The 17,134-nt window shown below is 36.7% G+C and overlaps 4 protein-coding genes across 4 annotated transcripts; 2 read left to right on the forward strand and 2 right to left on the reverse strand.

Moving 5' to 3' along the window:
- Positions 1-840: 840 nt before the first annotated feature.
- On the forward strand, positions 841-1,878 carry HO173_008259 (uncharacterized protein; the record flags this gene model as incomplete). Its single annotated transcript, XM_037310159.1, has 2 exons — positions 841-941; positions 996-1,878. 2 exons carry the CDS (start codon positions 841-843, stop codon positions 1,876-1,878), a joined length of 984 nt encoding a protein of 327 aa, XP_037162945.1.
- A 1,538-nt stretch (positions 1,879-3,416) lies between these two features.
- HO173_008260 (uncharacterized protein) lies at positions 3,417-4,329 on the forward strand (the record flags this gene model as incomplete). Its single annotated transcript, XM_037310160.1, has 2 exons — positions 3,417-3,902; positions 3,982-4,329. The coding sequence occupies 2 exons, from the start codon at positions 3,417-3,419 to the stop codon at positions 4,327-4,329; spliced, it is 834 nt and encodes a 277-aa protein (XP_037162946.1).
- Positions 4,330-4,464: 135 nt separating this feature from the next.
- HO173_008261 (uncharacterized protein) lies at positions 4,465-5,643 on the reverse strand (the record flags this gene model as incomplete). The annotated part of the gene is made up of 1 exon (XM_037310161.1): positions 4,465-5,643. One exon carries the CDS (start codon positions 5,641-5,643, stop codon positions 4,465-4,467), a length of 1,179 nt encoding a protein of 392 aa, XP_037162947.1.
- A 329-nt stretch (positions 5,644-5,972) lies between these two features.
- HO173_008262 (uncharacterized protein) lies at positions 5,973-8,020 on the reverse strand (the record flags this gene model as incomplete). The annotated part of the gene is made up of 3 exons (XM_037310162.1): positions 5,973-7,485; positions 7,537-7,734; positions 7,911-8,020. The coding sequence occupies 3 exons, from the start codon at positions 8,018-8,020 to the stop codon at positions 5,973-5,975; spliced, it is 1,821 nt and encodes a 606-aa protein (XP_037162948.1).
- Between the last annotated feature and the right edge of the window lie 9,114 nt (positions 8,021-17,134).

Here is a 17,134-nt window from a genome sequence, read left to right on the forward strand (position 1 = left end):
ACACACTACACACTGCACACTACACACTACACACTACACACTACACACTACACACTACACACACTGCACACTACACACTACACACTACACACTACACACTACACACTACACACTACACACTACACACCACACACCATACACCACACACCACACACCACACACCACACACCACACACCACACACCACACACCACACACCACACACTCCACACTCCACACTACACCAAGTGATACCACAGTGAGGCTGTGCGCAAGGAGACTGGCTGAAGGGGCGAGCTCAGTGGTGGCCGGCGAGAGCCCGAATTTGACCATTTGACCATTTGAAGCTGGTGGAGCGTTTACAGCGAGAAGGAGAGAGGAGATTTGGACTTCAGCAAATTCAGAGACCATCGAATTGTTGATACAGCTGCCTGCAGAGCACAGCACTTTTCTCGCCTTGTCAGTATATTGGAAAACCACCTCGCCAGGATATCATCGCGTGCTAATCTGGCTCATCTATCTACTCTAGTCTCAAGACTGCCTCCCTTTACTCTTCCTCGGAGCTTTCTACTTCCCACTTTGCTCTTCTAGCAATGGACGGCCAATCCGCTGCTACCGCACCTACCTCACGCCCTTTCGGAATACCTTCGATCCCTTAAGGGGGGAATACCGGCCGAAATCCTCAACAGCAAACACGGCCGCGAACTCGTCCCGCGAAGCATCAATCTATATCCAGAAGAGAGTAACGCGGGTCTTGATGTTGATCACGCGGTTTTGGTCGTGGTCCCCGCTCAGGTTACACCCCGACATTCAAGAACCGAGCTCCGACGCCAAGGTCCGCTCATTGAAGACCAGATTTAAGATGGAGCATCATATGACCTGTGTAGGCCCGCATCCCGATGTTGATACACTGGAGTACCAGAAGGCCCAAGTAGAAGGATGTTCCTGGGGAGAATATCGACTGTATGGGCAGCTGCAGCCTTTTGATCCGTTGTGTGGGCTGATCTATTTGTGTAGCATTCCGAGTTTCGGATCTGTCAAATTCACAGTGCGTCTAGCAGTAGCCATGGCAGGACTTGCAATGGCCTTTGCCACTATACCAGCTGTTCAGACTTCTGGTGGTGAAGCCCAACCTCATCACCTACGGCAACCCCGACGCCACTTAGCGCTTGATTTCCTGCACGGGTGTCGAGATATTGACCCTGAAAGCTACTTGCCCCTTGATAAGAGTCTCAACATATCCGTGCAGCACTCACTCCCTACCACGGAAACCCTCGCACGACACATTCAAAACTGCCATGACTCGGCTCGAGTGCTGGCAGCTTTCACCAATCATGATCTGCCCTGTGCGCTCCGGGGCCCCCCAACCGACAACAAGGTTACAAGACTACGATTGGTCTTGTCGCATGGCTACAAGCTCGTCATCGATGGTCATACTCAACTGACGGCCACCATAGAACGTTGGCACGATGCCTCGTCCCCATACTACCATGACGCTTTAAAGGATGCAGAAGCCGTGCGCGATAAGGCTAGAATGCCGTGGCATCAGATTGCTATCGTCTCACACCAACCGATTCCATACTGGACGGCTTATGGTGGTGCATGGAGAAGGCAAAATAGCGCTCAAATATGGCTTGATGAGGTCTCTAGCATTCTCGTGAATTATGAAGCCGATGGAGAGTCCCTCGTCGCTGATGGCCACCGCATTGAAAAGTTTGCGACTGAGCTTTTTACGCTGATGGTTTCTTTGGATAACGGCGCCCCCGGACCTTGGGGCCGGACGGATGCTTTGACGCTGAAGAAGTGGTATTTCCACAAGCTGGCAGAATTTGGTGAGGGGAAGTGGAAACGGGCAAGCTTCGAGGCGGAATGGGATGGCTTGGATTGTGGATTGGTCTGAAAGACATGTCTAGTAGGGTATGAAGGTAATGGTAAAATGTAATATCACATCATTTTCAAAGCCGCACAGGTATTGCAGCGCTCATTACAAGCCTCGCCTTCGCAAACGTGCTTGAGTTATTGTTAACACTGATAATGTTACAAGATCTCTACCTGTTTTCTGTGTGTCTGCACGCGCGTATCAGACGCTGTAGGGACGTTGTGAAGGCGAAGAATCGACATGAAGATTCGCTACATTGGAGGAGACCGAGATTCCGTAGCTGCTGGCGAGGTCCCGAGGAACCTACGCGGCCACTCGTTCCTCCACGCATTGGCATAGCTCTTCCAACCTCTTACTCTCCATCATTTTTGCACCGATCTGTTCCCCGACGGTTCGGATAAAGAAATGTTAGACTGCGGAGTGCACTAGCAGGGATTGTTTCCTTGCCTGAGGTTCTTTTGGCATCTGCGTGGTATCGTGTTAGGTCGAAGCAACGAGACGGTGCGATTGGTGGGTGTTTCCGCGCCGGATTGCCGAGCAAGAAGATAATCCTGCACCCGCCAAGAAAAGGGTCCAGCTATCGGATAACGCGCCGCCCGGAGGGTTGCCTGGACAATGCGCTTAGAGCTCCCTCGGACTTGAACCCGACATGACCCCCTCTTGCCTCTTGGTGGCCCATGCAGGATGCCCCTACCATTTTAGGGACGTCCTATCTATACTCTTCCAGCAAATTATTCGCTACAGGGCTGCCTTCCGAAAGTAGGGCTAGGGCTGCGACTAGCGCATGTGCGGGACTTTTGATACAGACCTCCGTAGACTTCTCTTCTTCTCCCACCACACGGCTAGGTACCTTCTCCATCAGACTCAATCATCAGCCACGATATCGTTTCCTCGAAATTAATCGAGTATTGTAAATCAGAGTCGAGGGAAACTTTGTCATTATTGACACTCAAATTTCGTGTGTTCAGGACTCTCCAAGGGCGGCTCGGCGGCCCGTACCGCATGCACGAGCTTGACCTCATTACGTTAGAATCAACTGCAGTATGACCCCATGTTTATGAACAGCTTCCTACCCACCGGGTGAACGATCCTCCGAGTCCCACTACAAATTCCAAAAATCCTTCACAACCTTCATCCATCATCATCATCACACCCCAAGCATACACGATTACAGCTGATCACATATTTCGCCATGGCTAATGGTATCAAGCAGCATTCGTTGAGTCGGCGTGCGAGAAGCCAGAGTCCTCAGATACATCCATCATCTCAGACAACTACGCCGTCTCGACGCGCGACGAGCCAGAGTCCTCGAACACATCTATTATCTCAGACCACCATACCGTCGAAGAGGACTGTAGTTCTCTATAACTTTCTAGTCTCATGTCACGGAAAGAACAGAGAAGCGGTAGAGCCTTGGACGGTGTTCAACTTGACGTTAAAAGAACATCAGTCACTGTGGTGGCTTCTAGAAAAAGAATCATCGCTATATAATTACGTCGTGGGCAAGCTTCGGTAAGCGAATAGATCCCTCTTATCTAGAGGGACAGACATTAATTGATATGGATACAAGTTTCGACTGGTCTCCAGATACGTCTACGTTTGTTGTCAGGATGCCAACAACTAAGCATGAGAGCTTCGTAGAAGCTGTCTCGACGGAAATCGTCTCGCAGCTAGCAAAGGCTGGTAATCAAGACAACGACGTCAAGGTCGTTACTGATCGAATCGAAAGCGAAGGATCCCCGTTAATCGACCTACTTTACTATGATACCGAACGAGCGAAATGTCCTAAACGAACACCAGACAAGTCGTTCGGCCCTGGAAACCAGTTTCCCTTGGTAGTGATCGAAGTCGCATATTCGCAGCAACAGAAAAAGTTACCCAGGATAGCCGATGAATACATTTGTGGCTCTAGCGGCAACATTAAAGTCGTGTTGGGGTTCGATATCGGGTACGATGATCAGTCCAAGAAGGCGACGACCTCAATCTGGCGACCTGGAACATCAGACGATGGAGATCTAATCACCGAAGAAGTTCGAAACGACGATGTAAGGCCTGCCTATCTGTTTTCAGTGGAAATTGCGCTACAACAATCTAGTAAATACTAATCAGTCTCGCATTTGACAGCCGTTTCGTACCAAGGAGGGAACCTTAGTCCCAGGTCTCGGATTCTCTCTTCGGGTCCGTGACCTTGTTCTCAGTACACAGCTGCCCGATCTACCCAGTCGGATTCATAACCAGACTGTTGTTCACGTTACCCCAGAGCAACTTGCCTCATTTCTCTACCGAGTGGAGACCACATACGAGCTCAATAAAATCAATCAAGGTGCACAAGAGCCGGACCGGAAAAAGAGGGTTCGTGAAGCGACACCAGAAGAAGAATTGAGCTCAAGGAAGGAGAGGAAGATCTCTAAGCAAGAGGTTGCCGAAGAGGAGAGCAATGAGGCGAGAGATCCAGATTGGAGCCCAGTTTAGGTGTGACTGTTCAGAACTGAACAGGTAGCTGTAATTACAGGCAGCCATCTGCATGGCAGTTGTGGTCCTTTCTGTTTGAAGTTGCGGTGACTGTTAATCCCAACCCGTTCGTTCTAGCGTGTTTGCCTCAGCCATTCACAGCTCCCTCTCCTCCCTCGCCCGTCCGGCTTCCTCTTTCATCAACCTCACTATCCCCTCCACCCCGACCCCCTCCCCTCCCCTCCAAATTCCCAGCCCCCGCTCCGCCCCCTCCCTCACCCTCCTCCACCCCGCCTCACTCATCCCCGCCTTCGCCGGCAAAACCAGCACCGCCTCCATCTGCGCCTCGAACCGCTGCACCGCGACCGCCCCGTGGCCCTGCACCAGATCCCCCGCGGCGACGCGCCCAAACCGCGCATCGAGCTCCAGCAACTCGCGTTCCGTGCGGGGGAGGAAGGGCCCGACTTTCCGGACGAAGGCGCCCGCGTGAGCGGCTGCGCGGTCGAGGGCGTCGAGGGTGCCGCGCTGGCGGGCGAGCCGGAGCGGATCGGAATCGCCCCACCTCCGCCCGAGGGAGTCGAGGGTCCGCGTGGCGTGGGACGGGTTGGCCGCCATGTCGCGATAGAGGAGTTGCAGGGTTTTCACCTTGCCGGTGGTGTGGGCTCGGGCGATCTGCAGGGCGGGCGCGAGGGCCTGGGAGAATGCGTCGGATTGGGTTCGGCCCGGATGGGACTGCAGCGCCTTGAGGTCTTGGGCGGACGGGCTGCGGAAGCGGGCGTATTGCCTATGGAGCTGCCGGTGCACCTGCAGGGTCGTCGGCGGGTGGGCATGCCACGGGAGGAAGAAGCCGTATCCGTGGAGGATGGAGGAGGCTTCCGGCAAGGGATTCAACACGCGCGCACCCAAGGGGCGAGGCGGGTGCTTGGGAATCGCCAGACAGGCGTTGAGATGGGCGCTGAAAATGATGTGGCGGGTTTGGATGTCTTCGACGAAGAAGTAGAGTTTGTGATGCCAGTCGAGGAAGGAGGGATGGAAAGCCTCGATCAGGATGATGACCTCCTTGATGACGGGAGCTATTTCCCGAAGTTCAGGCCGGGCCGAGGAAAGCGCGTACTGCTGTTGGAAGACGAGGTCGTCGAGACATTCTTGTAGCTGGGATGGCGCGGATAGAATCTCTGCAGGAAACTCGCTAGATGAGGAGGAGGCTCGCGAGGTGGATACCGAGTCGGTGAATGCTGCGGTATCGCAGACCTCTTGAGGCAGAAAGCCTCCAAAGATGATGAGCCATAGAAACGGGTATATGATAGCCGTCGATTGGAGGGCTGGGACGATCATGGTCCAGAACAAGCGACGGTACGCAAGAAGCCTGTTCATTCCGAAATGCTTTTCAGGATAGGAGGTGTAAGAAAGGACGAAGAAGGGAGGAAAGAGGAGAAGGAAAAAGGAAAAAGCGGGGAGCAAACACAGTGGACAAAGGCAGCGGGAGCATGCAGTAAGACTAGCAGGGGATTCAGCGTTTGGTTCACAGCATCAGCGTTCCTTTTTGGACGAGGACAAGGACTTCCCTATCGGAAATCGGAAATCGGAAATCAGAAAACAATCTTAGGCTCGTGAATAGCGATGCCATCTTGATATTAACATCAACACTTTTCGCCCGTCATCTCTCATCGGCGTCTGCCAAACGGAACAGAGCGTTTGAGAATCTCATCCTCATTGCGATTGAGCAACGTCTTATAGCCTGGAGGAAAGCTCCCGTTTTCCCCTCTCTTCTTCTTCTCCCTGTGCCACTGTTCATAATACCATAGTTGCAAAGCATAAAACACCCGCCATTCTTGACCGTAGTCGAGCGGATCCGGAAACCGTAAAGGCATCTCTGCTCTGACAATGGAGTCTTCAAACTCTTCCCATTGTTTGATCCTTTGATTGAATTCATCCACGGCAATACCATTTTTCAAATGCTCTAGACTGTAATCCTGTGCTGCCATACCAATGATTTCGTCTTTGGTGTAGGAAGGCGGCATCTTGAACATTCCGGCGGCGCGTCCAACCAAACCCTTGAAGCCAGAAACTGGAGGGTCCATGCCAAAGCTAGCATCACGATTGGCACCAACCCCATCGGCGGTAGCCTGGTCACTGCTTGGAGGTGATGGAACATTGCCCGGATGAGTCTCCACACTACCCACGCTTAGACCTACTTCGTCATCGGTAGGAACAGTGGAAGGGTTCCGCAGAGTCTGGGCGGTATGAGAGCTATCAGCAGCGGCCAAATCTGCAACAAACGGATCAACTTCCAAAACTGATAGTCTTCGTTCTGGGTCATTGCTATCGCCAGACAAATTGGCATTGACCGGTTGAGTTTCCGGACATGGTTGGAGAGTTGTGGTGTTGCCAGTGTTACCTTCGTCTGCAGCGGATAGGTCGCCTTCCGAAGTAGTGATATCTGGATGTTGAGTAGTGCCGGATCCTTCAACGCTAGTGTGCTTCAATTCTGAAAGTGGTTCAAGTGTATCCATGACCTGGTGAGGAGAGTCACTGGCGTTTCCGCTGTCTGCTATCTGTGCATCGCGTAGGGGCTGCATTCCGTTTCGAAGAGTGGTTGGTTTCTGAGCGCCTGCGACGGTAGCGATTGCTGAAGAATTCACTTCGGTCGAAGATATGAATGTTTCCGACGGAATCTGCTGCTCTTGTTGGGTTGATGTCCTCTCCTGGTTTTGATCTGATCTACTCTGTTGTTGTTGATTTGATGTACTCTCTTGTTGATTTGATGTACTCTCCTCTTGTTGGTGCGAAGTAGTCTCCTCCAATTGGTCCGTTGTACTCTTCCTCTCCTCCAATCCGATTGATTGCTTGTCGCTAGCTGTGGTTGGAGACTGCTTTGTCTCCGATCCCACATGCAGATTATGTTCTTGATCAAAGGTCCCGGAAGGCGGAACTGTATCCTGCAATCGCGATTCGGACGGCTGTACGGTTGTCAAATTTTGAAGATCCAGAAGCCTTCCAGTGCCCTGAGGTGCTCCTATCTCATCATCAAAATACAACTCGTATATATCGGTGAGGCCGGAGGGCGTCTCACTCCGAAGCTCAGGGGAAGCAGTTGAGAGGCTTGTCTGAGGAGCGCTGTGCCGTCGAAGTATGTGGCCGCCTCCTAAGAGTTGATTTCCCGGCTCTTGCCTTGGCCTCAGGTGCGAGTTAACGACTCTGGTGAGAATCTTCTGACGGGGAACTTACCGATGAGGCGGTACTTGCTCGTTAGCGGCTGGTTCTGTGGGCATCGGTGGCTGCCGAGCCGGGTTGGGACTCGAGATGAGAGACAGCTTTCTCCACAAGGATTTGGACATGAGAGCACCCATCAGTGATCTTGGCGCTGATCCAAGCATCTCTTCCAAGCACCATTCCAATGATGCAAATTTTGCAATCTTCTCAACACTAAAAAATGAATGTTAGTGACAAGATCTTAACCCTATATGATGACCGCTGTTAATCAGATCAAGAGGAAAAGGAGAAGGAAGAAGTTTGGATGAGATGTCTGGTGTTACAAAAACAAAAAAGTGAATGTTGGTGAGAGGGGACTTCTTGATGTCAGGGGAAAATCTGCAACTCACAACGGGTGTAAAGGGGAGAAGATGGACAAGACGTGTCTCGCCAAAGCCGCGACAATGGCACAATAGATTTGTGGACCGTCCCGCCACTCATGGTACTCTTGTGCGTTCATTGTTTCAAGTTTTCCAGTCACAGCGGCGAGGCGCCAAAGTATCGGTGGGGCAACGATGATCAAGCCAAGGAGGAAATCCCAAATAAAGGACCAAAACAAAAACCAAGATACTCGCCGAGACATAGTACATAGTACATAGTACATAGTACTCGTAGATGCGCTTTGAGCTTTGAGCTTTGAGCTTTAGAAAGCTTCGGGACTGTCAGATAGTGGTAGTGGTAGTGGTAGTGGTAGTGGTAGTGGTCGGGCTTCCTCTCGGCGAACAGCGGGGATTTCCGCAATACTCCGGGAAGTTCTCCAGGGTACTAATCGTGTCTACCCCCATTTGCGCCCTACCCCCATTTGCGCCCATTTTAAATCCGATAAATCCGACATAGAAAACTACCACTACCATGGCTACCACTACCATGGCTACCACTACCACTCTTTCAAATGGCCTACTACCATAGTCTATCATAATGGCTAATGCTACGGTATTATAGTCGCCGTCTATAGGCCTAGCATAGTAGATATCCTTACCCTAAACTTAGATATAGCCTGTTTTTATTCTAACGATATATATATCTAAGTAGTAATCGATATTTTATTTAAACCTTATAATATAATAAGATATCTATTAAAAATATTATAAATTATCTAATTAATAATTAGTCTCTTAGCGTATAACTATAAATTTAAATCTACTAAATATCTTAATAATTTCGAAAATAATAAAAAAATAATAACTTAATATTTAATTTCTTATAATCGTAAGAGAGTTTATATTATAAGTGTATAGTTTATTCTAATTCATAGTCTATATTCATTTATATATATTTGGAATTTACTAGGCCTCTATTAATATATTTACTCTTAAATAAACTTTTAAACTTCTTTTTTAATACTCTAGAACGTTATATAAAATGGGAATTACGATATATCTTATATAACGATCTTAATATCTAGTATTATAATATCGTAGAGCTTTAATTTTAAAGAGATTTAATAAAGAAATAAAGAAATAATAGCTATAAACGTATTTTACTATAAAATAATTATTTAATATTATATTTTTAAGCGAAGAAGAAATCGTAGAATAATACGTTCTAATTAGCTCGATTTAATTTCTCTTAAGTCGAATTAAGCCGTAATCTTTAATTCTTAAATTAATATTAAATAAGTTTCTTCTTAAGATATTATATCTACGAAATTATTATAAAATACTTAATAGTAATAGCAAGATCGAATAGTAACACAATATAACTTTTAAAGATCTTTATAAATCAAATAATAAGAAAAGCGTACTCGATAAGATTTACGTAAAGTAATTATTAAATAATAAGAGTCTAAGTAATCGATTTTTAAATATAAAAAAATAAGGCCTTAGAGTGCTTTCTAAAGACTTTGGATGAATTTAATTCGTTTAAAAATACGATATTCGAGGTTCTAGCGGTAGCCTATTAATATTATAAGCTAGGTATCTTCTATTATTTAAAATAGATATATATAAGCCTTCTATATATCTTCTTATAAGTCTTTCTATAAATCTTTCTATAAGCCTTTCTATAAGCCTTTCTATAAGCCTTCCTATAAGCCTTTCTATAAGTCTTTCTATAAGTCTTCTTAATCTAAAATAGATATATATATATAAGCCTCTCTATATTAATTAATCATCGAATAGATAATTTAGAAGACTAAGAAAAGAACTTATTATAATTTTATAGTTCTACTATAGTAAAAAAAAACTATATTCCTCTTATCTTCCCTTCGTTAATAGCTTTATTAATACCTTTATTAAAGACTTTAAAGTCTCTTAAAGAGATATTTAAAAAGAAATATCTAGAGATTATATTTAATAAGTATAATTAAACTCTTTTAGCTTATAAGAATAGCTTAGACTCTTATAAAAAGAAATCTAGAATTAAATTAATTACGTTATATTATAGAGTTATTCCTTCTACTATTAAATCGATATATCGTTATTACTAATACTTATTCTTAATAAAAAGTAGTTAAAGATTAATAACGATTAAGACTCTATAGAGAAGAAAGCTTTAAGAATATAGATTCTATAAATAATAAAGTAAGATTAATCTTTTAGAGTTGGTCTTATTTATTATATAGCTAGTAAAATACTAGTAGTAAAGTAAGATAATAAAGAGTTAGAGATAAATTAGATCCACGACTTTCTTAAATATTATTTAAATCTATAAAGTCGATTTAGTTAGCCTTTAAATAAAGAACGTGCTATAACTTATAATATAGAAAAGATTATTATAATAATTTTAGCTTATTAAATTAGTTATTTAAAAGTATAATATTTAGAAGAAAGATATATATAATATAAATAAGAAAAGATCTACTCTTAATACTGCTAGTAAAATAAGAGTTATATACTTTAAGTATAATATATATATATATATAGCTTAGAATAAGAGTAGAGAGTAGATAACTTTTATCGAATATATATTCGCGAATAAAAGACTTCTTTTATTATTTATTATCTTTAAAAATAAGCTTTAAATAAAAACTTAATTTAATATCTTAAAGAAAAAGAAATTAATAATTATATTAAGTAAAAATAAATAAATAAATAACATATTAAACTTAAAGTAGTTTATTAGATATATTTTATTAATTTCTATTTATATAATTAGCTTTTAACTTATTCCTTATAAATACTTTAAATTATAGACTCAAAAAATATTAAAAGAAAGATATCGCCTTCTAATATATAACGAGTATATATTATATATTAGTATTAAAGTTATATAGTTTTATATTAATAACGATATCGTTTTATTATATCTATTTATCTACTTTATATATATCCTTTAACTATTAAACATCGAGTTTTTTTAACCTTTAACGATTATATATCGAAAATATCTAATAAAAAATATTATACTTAAAAGTAATTACTTAATAAATAAAATAGACTTTATTTAATTTATTTAAATAATAAGAATAAATATTATAACGAAAAAGAATATTAGATATATATAATAGAAGAGTAAGCTATTTTCGAATTAGCTATAAGTTATTCTTAATAAATTAAAACTTAAGATATTAGAATTAAGATTTATTATATCTTTATCTTTAGAGATAATAATTATTATATTTAATAGTAACTCTCTATTTATATCTTTTATCTCGATAAATATAAAGTAAGTTAATTAGCTAATTTAATAAATTAAGACTAATAATCTTAATTTAATATTATTAGAAAAGCTTAAAAAAGTATATAATTTAGCGCTAATAAATAATATCTTACTTTATATTATTAACGAGGATCTTATTAAGATAGAGTAACGAAAAAAAGATAAGATTAAATATAGATATACGTATTAAGGCGAAGAATAACTTATAATTTTTAAGCTTATTTAGAAACAAATAGAAAACTTAATTAATAAGAAATTTAAGAAGTAATTTTAAAGTATATATTATCTCGAATTAGCTATTTTTAAAAATAACGAGAGATAGAAGTTTAGTTAAGAAAAAGGCTACTATATCTCTTATATTAAACTTAATAATATTACTAAATCTCGCTCTATTATCTTCGCTATTCGATAATCGTCGAGTCGAGATAACATTTTAGCTTCAAAAATCGCGTCTTTCAAGAACGCGACTTTTTTATATTCTTTCTTACTATTTTATTAAATATAATTTAACATAGCTAAAATTGCTATTCTATCTTAGTTTAATAAGAACGAACTATATAAGACTTAGAAATATTAGAAAAAAGAGGTTACGATCGAGATAAGGAAGGAAAAACTTAAGTAACGTAATATTCTTCTTCGATATATATCTATATTACCTGAGTATCAACTACTATAAATCGAGTATTATATACTTATTAGTTACTTTTTAAATAACTTTATAATTCTCTTATATCTAGTATTTAACCTTATATAAACTATTACTATCTAGAATATACTTTATAAAAATATAAATTTATATACTTCTCGACAGAGTCCTTTAGATCCTTACTGAAAACTCACCCGTATTCCGAAGCTAAAAATCTTTATCGCTATTACAATCTATATAGAAATCTATTACTTTTCTACTATTTATAATTATTGAAGAACTAATAATATTACTTCGATGTCTTCGATTCTTACTAGCGAAATAGCACGAGATCGCTATATACTTCTTCGAAGAATAATTCATTATTCAGATCCTAACGAAGAGGATTCTTTTACTCTTAAAAAGAGTAGATATCAGAAATCTATATAATATAAGAAGATACTTTTATTTACCGATGAGATATAAAGTAACTAAAAGAAATTACGTACTTTAAGTAATTATTATATAATTAATAAATATATAATTAAGAAGACGAGATATACTTATTATTCTATTATAGCTCTAAGTAAATTAATTAAGAAGAAATATAAGGTTTTTATAATTAGTAATAAGAGCTATCTCTATAACTATATATAATATTCGTTTAAATAAAACCTCGAGGATAGGCTTAAAGTTAAAGGTCTCGGAGATATAAGCGCTATAGTCTTTAAATTAGTTATTAATATACTATTCTCTAACTTTATCCTCTTTATAAATAACTATTTTATTAAATTAAAGCTTACTAGCAAGCTAAAGATCTTAAGAATTACTATATATAAAACTATAAAGTTAAATCAAATAAATCTTTTAGAATTACTTATAGAGATAAAATAGCGATTTGCTAAGAATATGCTATACGATATTCTTACTATAGTAGTTTAGAATAATATTCTTATAATAGTCTAGTAGAATAATAATCTTATTTTAGCCCTTACTACTATCTACGATATTAGAGAGATTAATAATACTATTATTAAAAAGAGAAAGCGTTCTAATAGAATAAGTATTAATAATTATATTATCTTACTTGCTTTTAAAGAGAATAGAAATAACGTCTAATAAAAGGATTTCGATATTTCGAAGATCTTTTTCTACTATAACAGGTATATGAGGGAGATTAATCGATTTAATATATTAATAACTATATATTCTTCTTATAGAGCTTATAATCGAATATAGATACCCTAATTTCACTGGAAATTAGATAGAAATCTTTCGAATACTTTCAAACTCTATAAATCTATAGGAATATTTCGTTAAGAGTATTAGACGTTTTTTAAATAGATAATAGTAGAATTACTTAAGAAAGATAGAGAAGATAAGCAATCTCGATAACCTCTTACTTTTCTTTCTACTCTATCGAAATTAGTATAAGACAATCATAAATAATAAGACTTAAAGACCGTTTAATAGTATTTTATATATCGTTTGAATCGTTAGAAGAAAGGATTTTAGAGGTTTAGTAAAGAAATAATTAATAATAGTAAGGGAGTACGAAAGATAAGAGGGGGATACGCTGTCTATAAAATCTCTTTATATAAGAAAGAAAATTATATAGAACGATTCCACTATAGAAAGAATTAAATGAAGTCTATTTAATAGATTACGATTATTTAATATAAACTATATAGTAGTTTTATAGTAGTAATATAAATAATAATACTAGAATTCTTAAATATTATCTTTCAACGGTTATCGGATAATAGCGAGCTTTATCGAAGACTTTATTATAGACTTTATCGTAGATTTTATCTTAATAATAATAGTAAGATAAAAGAGATAAAAGAGGTAGAAGAAGTAAAAGAGATAAAAGAGATGAAAGAGGTAAGAAAATAGTAGAAGAAGAGATAGTAGAAGAAGAGGTAGTAGAAGAAGAGGTAGGAGAAGAAGAGATAGTAGAAGAGATAGTAACGGTTTTTTTACGACATAATAGATCGATAAAGTCTAAAAAATAATAATTTAAACTCTTCGATATAGAAGCCTTAGAAGTAATAAAATATCATCATTATTATACTAGTTTGCTATATAAATTTAATAAGAGATAGATATTTAGATGTTGCGTCGAAATTATCGAATTTAATTTAGACGTAAATAGAGATAGAGCGTAAATGAGAGTAGATACGATTAATGTTATATCTCTATTTACGATATCTTAAATTCGATATTTTCAACGTAATATTAAAATATCTATCTTTTATCAAATTTGTATAGTAAACTAGTATGAATATGTGTTGGGGCGCGGGCTTTTCAGTAGTGAAAAGCTTGCTGAGTATTAGTTTTTAACTATTTTTAATTCTTAGAGAGATCTTCTAAAACCTCTTAAACCCTTTAAGAGCTCTTTAAAGACTCTTCGAAAGCTTATATCGAGAGACTATCGAAGGAAACTCGAAATTTAATTATTTTAATAATATTTAATTAATTTTAAATTTACTTTAATAATTTCTCGATAAAAACTCTCGAAAAGCTCTTAAAGAGCTTTAAAGAATTTAAAAGATTTTAAGAGATTTAATTCTAAGAATTAAAATACTTTTAAATATTAGCTTATATTAAGAAAAATATTAATAACGCGATTATAAGATTATATTAAATTTATATAAAAGTTATATTAAAATAAGACGCGGTCTTATAATAGTCTCGCTATTACTATTATATTCTTATTAGATCTCGCTATTATTAATAAGACTATTTATATAATAGAAACTCTTTACTCTCTTAAGATATATAGAATAAAAAGAAAACTCGCCGTCGTTAGAGCTAGGGATTTTTATAGAGAAGAAAACTTTATTAATAATATTATCTATATAGTGTAGTCTATATAATATCGCTATTTATTAAATAAAAATACGCTCTCTTATATTATTCTTTTAATCTATTATATTTAAAGTATTTATAAATAACTTTAATATTATTAACGCGATCTTCGAGAGTATTATAAGCGCGAGTTTACTATATTTAATTCTCTTTCGTAACTCTTTCTACTTATTAAGATTAATAGAGATTTTTTATTTAATAGAAGAATAATAGAAGATAGAGAGAGTAATAAATAATAGTAACGGCGATCTAGACGCGTTAAAGTATTTATCGCGACTTTACTTAATATTATTAAAGTTATTCTTATTCTTCTTCTATAATAAAGCTATATCGTCTTTTAAGAGAATCTCTAGCGAATAATATATTTTTAAGAGATTATAATAGATAAGATAAAATTATAAATAGTTTTAAAAAAATTAATAAGCGATAGTAAGTATTAGAATTAGTATAAATGCGATACTAGTATAGATAAAATAGATTAAGAATAATAAGACTATCGAACTATATAGATAGAAAGAAGATATAATATAATAGAAGATATCTTCGTTAAAACTCGCTAGTTATAGGATTAAGGGTTAAGTAATATATTAAGAATACGCTCGTAATAGTAAGATATAAAGAAGAAGAGTATAATAGATAAGAAGAACGACTAAATTACTATAGAAGGACTTTATTAATTTAACGAGTCGATTTAATTATTCTTCGATAATATTATTATAAAAGTAAGCTAAGATTTAAAAGTAATCGAGAATTAAGAGAGATATTATAATTTATTTAATATATCTAATTAGAGAAAGATCTTCTAAAATCTCTTTAACCCTTCGAGAACGCTTCGAGAGCTCTTCGAGAACTTCTATCGAAGAGACTTTTCTCGTAAACTCGATAGATAAATACTTTATTAAATTTCGTTTACGCTATATTATTTAAAAGCGTATAAATAATTCTATAACTCTATATATTTAGTTTATTATTATATTTTTAATAAAATAAAAGAAATTAAAAAAGATAGATTTAAGAATTTTAAAGTTTTTTCTAACTTTCTCTTTTAGATATACTTATATATATTCGCTTTTAAATTAAAAATAAAGAAATAAGATATATTCTAAATTAAAAATAATAAGATTTAATAATTTAATTAGTTACTAATATCTTAGCGTAGAAGCTATTTAGAATTTTAACTTTTAAGTATTAAGAAAGTAAGCTTTTTATTAATATTAATCTATTATTACTATTATAACTTCTATATCGAAGAGTTTAAATTATTATTTTTAGAACTTTATCGATCTACTATATCTTAAAAAAATCGTTATTATCTCTTCTTCTACTATTTTCTTACTTCTTTTATCTCTTTTATCTTATTATTATTACTATAATAAAGCGAGATTTAATAGTAATAATAGATATAATATAAGAGATATAGTAGTTTTTTTTCTTAATTAAACTTAAGTAAACTATATTCGAATTTAGAATAGAGATATCTACTATATTAAATCTATAAATAACGACTATAATATCTTAGTATTAACTATTATAATAGACTATAATAGTAGATTATTTAAATAAGTAATAGTAATAGCTATAATAGTAATAGCTATTTATATCGAATTTATCGAATTTAAGATAATATAAATAGAGATATAATATAAATAAAGATAGATATAATTAGCTTTAGTACTAGCCCTAGCTTAGTCTATAATTAAGATCTTTTAAATCTTACGATATTAGAATCGATAGAGAGTTAAAAGTTACGTAGATATCTCGTTATTAATAAATCGATTTAATAATTATAAGACTATATATAAATTCGATACTTAATTAAATCTTCTCGTAAATAGAGTTTAAAGTTCGTAAGAAGTTTAAATAGATATACTCTCGTATCTCGATATTAAATAAATCTTATACTTCTAATAATATAGACTTAAAGTAAAAAATAAAGTTATATATAAATACGATAGACGTAAGCGAGCGAGACGAAAGAATACTATAACTTCGAAAGAGAATACCTCGAATAAAGAGTTACATGCTAGTGAAAGATAGCTATATAAGCTATTATTAAATAAGATAACTTTCTATCTTTTAACTCTATTCTAAAACGAATCGAGTTAGATAGAATAACTAAGTGAGAAGTAATTATATATAGAAGAAGAGCTTATATAGAATAGAAAGTTTTCTAAGAATACGCTAGGCCTAAAGAAGAATAGTCGATATTATCTACTAAGTATTAAGATAAATTTCTAGCGTTATATTACGCTATACGTTCGCTATTCGTATACGTATAAAAAGAAGAGAAAATCGAGAGAAGTTAATACGCGTAAAGAATAAGTTTTTAAACTTGATATAGAATATTAAAATAATATAAAGTTACTTAATTTTATCGATCTCGTAATTTAATATAAATAAGATCGATAATATAAAACTTTAATAACTAGTAATTTCTCTTCTTACGTATTTTAAGAGTATCTAAGAGAAGTTATTAAT

The sequence above is a fragment of the Letharia columbiana genome, assembly GCF_014066305.1.
Source record: "Letharia columbiana isolate WasteWater2 chromosome Unknown Sc0000029_s0, whole genome shotgun sequence".
NCBI lineage: Eukaryota > Fungi > Ascomycota > Lecanoromycetes > Lecanorales > Parmeliaceae > Letharia > Letharia columbiana.